At 41.4% G+C, this 11,114-nt stretch overlaps 1 protein-coding gene across 2 annotated transcripts in view; it reads right to left on the reverse strand.

Annotated features, from left to right (window-relative positions):
* Window positions 1–266: 266 nt before the first annotated feature.
* The window catches only part of pax7a (paired box 7a), a 66,556-nt gene continuing 55,708 nt past the window's right edge, over window positions 267–11,114 (reverse strand). For both annotated transcript variants that reach the window (XM_019892532.1, XM_019892531.1), the window contains exons 8-9: window positions 3,520–3,775; window positions 267–1,531 (exon numbers count right to left, since the gene is read on the reverse strand). In XM_019892532.1, coding sequence (XP_019748091.1) covers window positions 1,416–1,531; window positions 3,520–3,775 — 372 coding nt within the window. In that variant the 3' untranslated portion in view covers window positions 267–1,415. The remainder of the gene's footprint in view (window positions 1,532–3,519; window positions 3,776–11,114) is intronic.

Here is an 11,114-nt window from a genome sequence, read left to right on the forward strand (position 1 = left end):
AAAAACATTCTTGTAGAAATCTTCATTCTTGTCGAGTTTTTTTTTAATTAGCATAATGTAACAAGAAAAACATAACACAAGAATTCCAAATTTCACAAGTCCAAAAATTTGGAAGAGTTCAAGGAAATATAATTGCAATGTTTACGTAAACGTTTTCTTGGAATTACGACTTTTTTTTTGCCCTCATATTTTTTTTATTATGTTTAAAATTCATTTTCATAAAATTATGACTATGGTCCTAAATTTAACCATTTTTTCCTTAGATGTTAACAAACATGATAAAAATATGATGGAATAATTTATGGAGAATTATTTCTAATTTTTACCCCCCAAAATTGTCGGGATAAATTCGCTATGTTCCCAAATTGTAGCATTTTTCTCATGAATTCTAATACCTCTTTTGTTTTTCATCCAAGCAAATTATTTGTTATGTTATATTTTTGTGTACATTAATTCTTGTTCAATTTGATCTTTCTTTGAAATCTAACACTTGATTGATTTTCTCCTGCAGCTATACTTTATTTCGGAAGAACTTTATTCTCACAAAATGATCCTTGAACTTTTCTCTGACTATTCCACCTTAATTATTGTAAAATGTAACTTCAGTGATCACAGCTTGACTTTTGCAAAACCATATCTTCAGGGTTCTACCCTGGCAGTAGTCCAAATGAATTCTCCTTAATGACGACTATTTTTGTTGACTTCGTTGTCATAAAAATGATGACGTGTTTCTCTCGTGGACTCTTTTCAAAGTGGAAAGTGTTGGAATGCTTTCGAGATGTTTTTCGGAATGTTTTGGAAGGAATGCATGTCTTTTGCTGGGCCAAGTGAAGGTGCCTGATTTTAGATTGGTGTGATCTAATCTACTTGAACAACGGCAGATGGGATTTAGTGTCATGTGGTCTGGCTTCCATATTTCCAAACAAAATACATTCATGTCCCCAATTGCTTTTTCCCCAAACAAAGCCCCCCTTCCCCATGGAACGCAGCTAAGGATGGGATGGAGGTTGGGGGGGAGGTTGGGGGGGGGGCTATTGGCCGCCGAAACACTGCTTAAAATTCCCTGCAGATTCCCTCCAGCCAGACTTCCCACAGAGTGGCCAAGTGCTTTTGGAATGTCATGATGGATATGAAAGCGGGAAGGTCAATTAACCCCCCACCCCACCCCCACCCAAAAAAGAAGAAAAAAAATGGAGCTTGGGGGTTGGGGGGGAAACAATCCTCCTCCTCCTTGTGTAATCAAAGAACATCATATTAACAACATTCATACAGCAACAATAATATTAACAGTATGAAAAAAAAGCAGAGAAAGTAGTTGAAATGAGATTGTTAACTACTATCAACATCAAAGTCATCAAAGTGGCTCCAAGGTGTTGGTCGAGTGGCGTGCCGTCCTCGGGGGGCTTGGGGGGGCTTCAATAAGCCTGACCCGTCTCCACCTGCAGCAGTCCCAACACGGCCGAGTGCTCACCCAGCTTCATCCTCCTCTGGGTGGACAAACTCACGTTCTTGGCCAGGTAGTCCACGGCAGCTTGTAACAAACACAACAACAAGCCACCTTCTTTGAGTACACGATGGGGCACAGTGGAGCAGAGTGGAGGAGCAACTGAAATCTTAGCTTTGGAGCCACTACTAGAGCTGACTTGAAATATTGTCGTGAAAATATTTAAAATTTTGTATCAATCCTATCAAATGTTTCCATTTTTTTTAACAATCTTGTCATATTAATATTACTTTTTTGCATAATTATGCACATTTTTTCTTGTCATTCAGGATTTTATTTTGTAAAATTTTATAATGTTGCAATTTTTTAAAATCTGTCTCATCAACATGCATTGTCCTCATTACTGTAAAGGTAAACTTCTTTTAAATAATTTTATTTTTAGTAGATTTACTAAATTTGTCACAGCTTTTGTAAACTATCGTACTTTGTACATTTAAAGAAAAAGACTTTTTTTTTTAATTCTGTAACATTGCAGTCCAATTTTCTTTAGGTTAACTTTTTTTAAAAACTTTTTTTGGGCACGTCAGACCGTCAGTAATTCTTCCGTCATCATTTCAGGCCATTGCCGTTTGCAACAACCAAAATCGAAAACAGACTTACTATGTCAAATGGACACACATGGGGGGGGGATATACACCCACACAGTGTGGTGACTGAGGAAATCAAAAACATTTGGGACAATGTCATTGCGGTTTTTTTTAGGACTGAAAGTTATTCAACAATGCATGTTTTACTGTTTTTTTTTTGTTTTTTTTTTTTTTTTTTTACAAATATGAACGCACCCTATTCTCAAGACCAGTTTACATCAAGTCTGTGGCAAAACGCAGTCCAACTGTGCGCAAGGTTTGAGTTTACCTTCTTTTGGCATTTTCATAGGTTTGTGTCGATAGAAATGGGGGTTTTGTGCCGAGTGAACACAGCAGACTTCATTCCCGGCCAATCAAAGCGGCTACGTCTCTCCAAAGAGCGGATGATGTCAGTACTGTGATTGACAAGTGACCGATCGGACATGTATGCTAGTCATCCGGGTCATGTGACATTCACTCTTCACTCTCAGTGATTAATGTGAAAAGAAATATTTTGTTTTAAAAAAAATGTTGGCAGGCCGCTGGCATGGAGCATGCGCAGCCTGGTCGAGCCTCCGTCCTGTCACTCAGCAACCCCCCCCACCCTACCGACCCTACACCCCCCACCAGCCTTCACTATAGCGCGCGAGTGTGCATGCCAGTCTTCATTGCACTTGGCATCTGCAATTTCATGCCCTCCACACTCCACACACGGCCGATCATTTTCATCATCCGACGGCGGCTCCCCTTCCATTCATTAGCCATCCACTGCGCTCAATCAGCGTCTTAATTAACCCGCCATCAGCTTGCATCCGCTTGACGCTACGTGACGCCTCCGTGATGCAATGTGCATGCACGGAGAGGCGGGAGAGAGCTTGGAAAGGAAATACAAACCAATGGCGCTCGGGGAGGCGTGCTTGGTTTTTACCTTGGTGAATGGCCGCGACAGCATCAGTCAATTATGCTAATCTAATAAAGCTAACTCTTTCCTGCCTCCGGGCTGTACTAATGTGCGTGTGTGCGCGATGGAGGCGAGAGGAAAAGGTGGGCAAGAGGACATGGCGGCCCCGAGGGCGTGCCGCTCTTTGAAGTGGCCCTCTTGCGCTTTCCCATCCAAGTGGAGAGGGATGTGACTAAGGCATGATGGGGGGGCGAAGGGGCGAGGGGGTCCTTTATCAAGAGCATGTGTCTCGGCCTCCACTGGCTAAGGTGCAAAGGTCAAGGTGGTCTCTCACATTTATCATTTATTTTTGTATAATGTTTTTTTGTTTGTTTATTATTGTAACTTTTGTATTTTAATAGTATACTTGGTATTTTTGCATTCCACTTAAATTTGCTTTTTTAATTTAAAGTTCCTGTTCGATATTTTGGTTATTTGAAGTGGTTTCACGGGCCAGCGAGGCAGAATGTAAGAAAGGAAATGTGGGTGGGTGGGTGGAGAGTGCTTACTCTGGCCGTACTGGCTGTACTGGTAGCCGGCGGCGGCGGCGACGGGGTCCACGCTGTAGCTGGTGGCGCTGTAGGTGGGGGGGCAGTAGGACTGCGAGGAGGCCAGGCTGTCCACCCCCTTGATGGGGTCCGAGCGCTGGCTGCAGCTGGCTGAGATGGGGTTGGAAGCGTCCAGGCTCCCGTGCAGCGGCGAGATGGAGAAGTCGTGCTGCGGCTGTGAGGGCACCGCGCTCCCGTTGCTTAGGATACTCATCACCTGCGGGCATGCCAAAAAAAAAAAAATACATTTGATATGAACTCATTTTTCAAAATTATGGCAACACACTGAGCTTTGAGGATGTTTGCATGTTTGCTATGTTTGGATCCGATACACCAACACAACATTTTCACCAAGGGTGAGCTGGAGCCGATCCCAGCCGACTTTGGGCAAGAGGCAGGGGATACCCTGAACTGGTCACCAGCCAATTGCAAGGCAGATCAATCACTTCCCACTGGACATTCCTATCGAAAGGCACCGGTTCCACTTGGAATTAAGCAAAAGAAGGACGAAGAGGCCCATCTTTTTCTTCAGGACGAGTCGGGGCCCGACGGGGGTTGAGGGAACAAGAGCGACTGTTTCCATTAGCTGGCGCTGGCACCGAGTGTTCCGCTGAGGGACACCGGAGACCGGGGGCGATAATAAACCCGCGGCCCGTGCCAGACGGCCCCCATCCCACGGCCCGAGCCGAAGCCGGCGGCACAACAAGCGCCGAGGGAGTCTCTAATCCCTCGCCCCCGAGCCCGTCGTCTCATGAATAGTAATGGGTTTGGAACTGGTAAATGATCCCCTCAGATCCCTGCGCGGAGTCGAAGAGGCCCAGTGATTCTGTAGGTTAGGGCTCGGCCCTGCAATATGACGGAGTGCGCATTATTTCCACTGCATAAAGCTTCCAATTCAATATTCTAGATTATTGTAATAGCATGTGACATTCGCCAGAGGAAGCGCTCAGAATGTGTTCAAATGGGAGAGATTACCGACAGTTGTGCTCCACTCTCAAGCACCTTGTTGAAGAGGCATAAGGAAAGAGGCTGGATTGTACAAAAATGTATTGTGGTTTGGATATATTACTAAATAAATACAAAAAAAAATATGCAAAATGTAAAAAAAAAAGAAGAAAAATATTTAATGTAATGTAAAAATACTACAAAATCAAAACAACACAAAAATCACGTTTGTTTTAATTATTGTACTATTTTTAAACTTCAATGGTCATACTGAAAAATGAATATCAATAAATACATAAAATGAGGAAAAAACAGGGAACACACAGGAACCAGTTGGGTTTTTTTTTTTTTTAAATTGTGGTTGTCCCTTTTTATGAAAAATTCAGGATATGTACAAAATTGTCGAAGAAAAATTACCTTCATTTGCATATTTCTGATGTACTAGTGTTCTTAGTATGGAAAAAGACAAGTTTCCCTGGATTGGTATGCCAAAATCAACCAATGAATTAGAAAAGAAACCGGAATTAAAAAAAAAATAAAATAGAAAAAACACTATTATACAAGAAGACACTTTCAATGGAGGAGCTTTAGTCCTTCTTTAGTTCAAGTTAATGAGCAACAAAAGTTATATTTTGTAAGTCTTTTATTACCTTATGGTTTGTTTTCACTGGTTTATATATTGCATTATATTTATTTAAAACCATTCACTAGTAAAAAAAAAAATTAAAAAATTAAAAGGTTAAGTATGACTTAGTTTGAGGGCTTGAACGGATTCATTGCATTTCCATTCATTTCAATGGGAAACATTCCCTCGATTCATGAATGTTTGAAGTTAAAAACGGGCGCAGAACCAATTAACTTTCTAAGGTTCCACATGCACATGCACATACAATATATATACACAAACGTACTGTATCTACACATACAAAACTCAAACGGGAAATGTAGCAAAAAAATTAAGAAAACAAATTATTAAAAAATTGCTGAAAACACTCAATCCTACCCAAAAGACAATAAATTACAAGAAGAATTATCCAAAATTACACAGCAGGCACTGGTTGTATGGCAGTGGTCGAAAAAAAAAAGAAGTTTAAAAAAAAACAGACTCATAATCCCCACATGCTTCCCTCCCATAGCGAGCAGGCTTTCCTCTCAACATCAGGTTCATGTTGAGTTTGGCTACGCTACGCTGACCTGTGACCCCTCAGCTGCTAAACCAATTAGGCCCTCGCGGAGGCCGCCGCGGCACACACACATATGCCAGCGAGCTAACACAGGAGGAATCGAGTCTTCACTAGATTCATCACAGCCTTCGGAACGCTGAAGCGTTCTCACAAATTGCTGCGTTCATTCCCATGTGTTGGGCCATTACACCCGCGTGCTGTCTCGCATCATGAAGAGAGAGATTCACAAGCGGCAAGAGTCCAGGAGACGCTTTGACAAAGTGTCCTGCAGGGAGAGTCCAATTTAGCTTTTAATTGAAGCTCGATTGCATCGCTCTCCTGATGAAGCGCAATGGCCAACAATCGCTGCAATTAATATTCACGCTCATAAAAGTTCTTCAAAAGAAAATGGATGCCTTATCTCCAGAAATGGCCGCCGTTGCACTTTTTTTTTTGGCTATTTTAGTGGATCAGGATGGGTCAGACAGAGCCGTCAGTCCTTCTCAGGAAGAAAAATTTTGCCTTTAATCGTTTTATTTTTTGCTGAAGCAGCAAAGATAAGCACTTTTTTTTTTTATGGCACCCTCAGGAACTTTTGGTAAAAAATACTAGTTGGTATACTCCAACAAGAATTGAGCAAGATTTCCAGTAAAAAAGCATCAGAATTCTGCTTTTTTTTTTTTTGGTGACTTGAAAAAGCAAATTTTATCCGTGCAAAAATATTTGTGGTGGTGATATTTTCCACAGTGATGATTTGGGAGCCCATTTTCTGTAAAAATCACAGTGAGAGCAACGATCTTACTAAAACTGAGCGGAAATTAAGTCAGCTCAACTCAACATTAACACTTAATCCACCAAATGCTGTATGTAAATAAGAACCAACATCGGGATTGGAAACAAATCCACTAAAACGAAAAACAATTCAATGACAATGGAAGACTTACATTTGTTCATCATCAAAAGGGCATCATCAAAATAATTAATACTGTACCAGATTGTTTTTGTCAAGTCTTGTTCAAATGACATCAATAATAATAGCTACATTTGTAGTTGATGTGCTTTTGTGAAACATATCCAAGTTAAAAGCATAACTTCAAAGTAATATTTTTGAGGGGGGTTGTGGGCTGAAGTTGTGGCAAAATGTTTTGAGAGTTCGAGAACGTGTTGTTTGAAATGTGCCACTTTTTGTGAAATGTCCTCATAAAATTCTTATGTGGAGACATTGGTTTAAAAAAAAAGATTGATCAAATGACTGAGTTGCAAAATCACCTCATAAAAATGATTTTCGGCATACATTTCAGTAAAATTCTCAGCAATGGTGTACTTCTTGATATGTTTATGTGCCAAATTTTTAGCATGAAAGTTGCACCAAAGTATGACAACCAGATATTATTGTTCTTTTTTTTTTTTTTTTTTGCCATACTTATTCACAGCCCCAATCTCCTTCCTCTTCCTCAGCCACTCGTTTGTTGTTGGTGCTGGTGCGAGTGCTGCTTGGGGAGATAATGCGAGCCAGGACTTTAGTTTAAAGGACAATGCTCCGGGCTGTTCCCTCTAACCCCCCCCCCCCCACTCTCCCCTCTCTACAGATAGATTACTTTAAAAATAATAACAAAAAAAGTAATTAATTCTCTCAAGTTGTTAGCCCCGCAGCCTGCGGAGAATTGTAAATTGATACAATGTGCATCCTTTCAGATAAATAAATAGCGTACTTGAGGAACATAAAGAGCTCCTTTCAAAGCTCGCTTCTCATGTCTGCAACAGTCACGTTGCTTTTTTTTTTTTTTGTCTGTGCAGATGTTTGACGAGTTTTTCTTTGTGTGCATTCTTGTGCCGAGTGGAAATTAACGCAAAATAAAGACACGCATGAACACCCTGTCAAATACAATTCTAGGGCGATGTCTGAATTTTTTTCGCCTCTGCAGCAGTGTGTGTTTTAAAGGTACATAGAAAGAGGGCAATTGTGCTCGAGACATTTTTTTTTTTTTGAGCACCTGCAGCAGTGAGTGTCAAAAATATGGAAGAGTGGAAATATAAGGAGGACAGAGGTGCCCGAGCACGAATAAAACGTGACTTTGAAATGAAAAACGTGCAATGATGCTATTTAAAGTGGAATTTGCAGTTATTTGCTCATGTTCTCATACCTGCAGCAGTGTGTTTTAATGAAATGGGGAAATGTGAAAACCATAAACACTAAATATCCCTCGATATTTAGTGTTTAAAAAAAAAACATGAGAGTGCAAATGCAAAGTGCAACAGAAGGAGGGCATGGGTCCTTGAGACGCAAAAAGAAAGTGATATTGAAATGAAAAACCTGTGAATTCCGGAGTGAAATCTGCTGCATATCCACCCATTCCGACACCTGCAGCGGTGTGTGTGAAAAAGGGGAGAGTGGAAATTTGAAGGCCTATACAAGGAGGGCAGGGGCGCTCGCGACGCGAATAGAAAGTGACATTGAAAAGAAAGACATGCAATAACGCGATTTCCAATAGAATTCTGGAATGAAATCTGCAGCTTTTTCTCCCAATAAAACACCTGCAGCGGCGTGTGTGTATAAAAAGGAGAGCGGAAATGCAAAAGGGCAATATAGAAGGCCAGGAGTGCCCGAGATGCGAATAGAATGTGATACTGAAAAGAAAGACATGCATTTGTGTAATGTAAAACAGATTTATGGAGTGGAAGCTGGAGCATTTTCCAGCATCGACAAGCTATAAAAGAAGGGAGGGAGAAAATGTGTCGAGGAGAGCATTGGCATTCGAGACGCGAACAGAAAGAGATATTGAAATGGAAAACTTGCAGAAATAGGGTTTAAAATACAATTCCAGAGTGAAATCGGTTTTCCTTTCTTCCCATTTGAACACCTGCAGCAGCGAGTTTCAAAAAGGAAGGAGAGGAGGCACGCAAAGGCGCGGGTACTCGAGACCGATGGAGAAAGTGAAATTGAATCGAAAACTTTGATGAACCGTTTCATGCACCAATAATGATAACCTGTAACCTGATAACATGATAGGCTGTCCGCTGTAGTCGCCGCTGTCCCTGAAAGGGTTAATTAATACTGTGAAGCAAATAATTCTGCAGTGACATCCTATATGTTCCCATCCAAACACCTCCACCAGTGTGTTTTTTAAAAAAAAAAATAGGAGAGTGGAAATTCGACGGCCAAAAGAAGGGTGGCAGGGATGAAAGAGAAAATGATATTGAAATTTAAAAAAAAATTAAAAAACACTTGCATTAACACTGCTAAACAGACAATTCTGGATTGAAATCTGCAACTTCTCCTCCCAGCTGCACCAATATATGAAAAAAAAAACAAAACAAGGGAGAGTGGAAATGCAAAGACCTAAAGAAGGCGGCCAGTGGTGATCGAGATATGAAGAGAAAATGATCTTGAAAAGAAAGGCTGTTCAAAATTCGATTCTGGAGTGAAAATCTGGAGCTTTTTTTGGAGCAACTGTAGCCGTGTGTGTGTGTGTGTGTGTGTGTGTGTGTGTGTGTGTGTGTGTGTGTGTGTGTGTGGAAAAGAAAGCAAAGAAATGTGACGAAGAAGATTACGGGTGCTCGGGGTGGGAAGAGCAAATGGTCTTGAAAGAGAAACAGGCATTAATGCTATTAAAAATTCTAGAGTGAAAGCTTTTTTTTTTTCTTTTTTTTTTAACAACCTGCAGCAATGTGTTTAGGAAAGAGTATTTCATACCGAAAAGAAAAACATGGCTTAACACATTGAAAACACAATCCTGCAATGAAATCTGCAGCTTTTCTTTTTCCTCGCACCTGCAGCGGTGTGTGTGTGGGGGGGGAAAAAATGGAAGAGAGTGGAAATGTGACAGCCTATTGAAGAAGGGCAGGGGTGCTCGAGACGCGAAGAGAAAGTGACGAGTGCGAGGAAGTGGAGGCTTTTTTGGGAGGGGGGGGGGTGGTCGGGTGGGGGGAGTACAAAGACTCCTGTAGGACTGCGCTGGCCTGAGGGCTCGCCTGCCTGGAGAGCTGATAGCGAGAGCCCCTCTGTTCCATCCAGCACAGCCGCAGCTCCACAAATACTCTTAATCTGCGCAAGACTGGATTAGTTCCCTCTGTCACCGATAGCTGCGGCGCTCTGCCCAAATGAAATGCCCCCGAGATGTACCTTTAAGTTAGGCAGAGGTCAAAGGGGGCCAGACGGGAGGTGGGGGGGAAATAAAATGAGCGCTGGCAAAATACGCGGCAGTTATCTGAAAGCCGCAGAATGTAGCATCTTAGCACCTTCGCAGATGGCGAGCGATTAACTGGAGATCGGGCGCGGGTGATGCTTGAATTGCAGATCAATATTGGGAAGGGCTCGTCCTCGGGGCGTCCATTACGGCCGCCGCTCATCCTGGAAGTGTTTGACTTTGACAAGGGGCAGCGAACTATTCCTGAATGCACGGACGCAATCAGCGAAAGGGACATTAGCAAGTACAATGGCCTGTCACACTCAAACTGTTCCACTTTTCTATCCGTTTTTCCGAGTTGGAAAGAGTAAATGTCGCATTTTTGGTCCTGAAAATAGCTATTGAGATCAAAAAATGAGCCCCACGGGGTAAATTTGTGTCATGCAGGCATGTTCAATAGTCGATTTTGAAAATGACGCAAAAAAATTCAACTTTAGCATTAGCCATGACACGCTGGTGATGATCTGGATGAGGCAGATGCAGGAATTTTGAACAATGGAAAAAGACGGAAGGTTATGTCTTGACGGATGCCATAAATAAACCATCAACAATTACTATTTATAAGTTAATTTGTGACTTGTTCCGGACAATCATTCATCAATATATTTCAAATAAAATTTAAATCTATAGTAAAGTTTGGTGTGACTTTTTTTTTCTTTTTTTTCATAGTTGTCTTTTGTAATTAATCAGCCACATGTTTATAATTGGTGCTGTATTCATTCATTGTTGTTTAAATCATTTGTTTTCAAAATAATTCATATCCTGTATAATTTATATACGGCCTCTATTTCGTCTTCATATATTGTCCCACATCGTATCAAATATATTTATGAATACATTCAAAGCATATTTATAATATCAATTTCTTTGATATTGTTGAAATGATGTCTTTTAAGAATTATTTGAATATACGGCATCATTGATATACGGACATCCATTTTGACTTATTATGGTTCTTTGCTCTCGCCAGTGACTCATCCCGAAATGATCAAACGGAGGCACAGTTTCTCTGAGCGTCACCACCTTCAATAAGAGGCCCAATCGACCTTATCTAAGAACTCCCAACAATCTAGGAGTCAACTACTGCTTCCTTCCCCCCTCCCCTCGCATGAGATGAGGACGGCCAGCCCAGCAGGCACTCAGGCCCCTCATCTGAGCAGACAAAATGACTATTTAAAAATAACAGCGATTGCATAAATTGAATTAAAGCGTTTTGGTCACGGTGGAGGTGGCGCCGTGGCCGGGGAGGGAATGGGGTGGG

This window comes from Hippocampus comes, unplaced genomic scaffold (assembly GCF_001891065.2).
Source record: "Hippocampus comes isolate QL1 unplaced genomic scaffold, H_comes_QL1_v1.1 scaffold137, whole genome shotgun sequence".
Taxonomy (NCBI): Eukaryota; Metazoa; Chordata; class Actinopteri; order Syngnathiformes; family Syngnathidae; genus Hippocampus; species Hippocampus comes.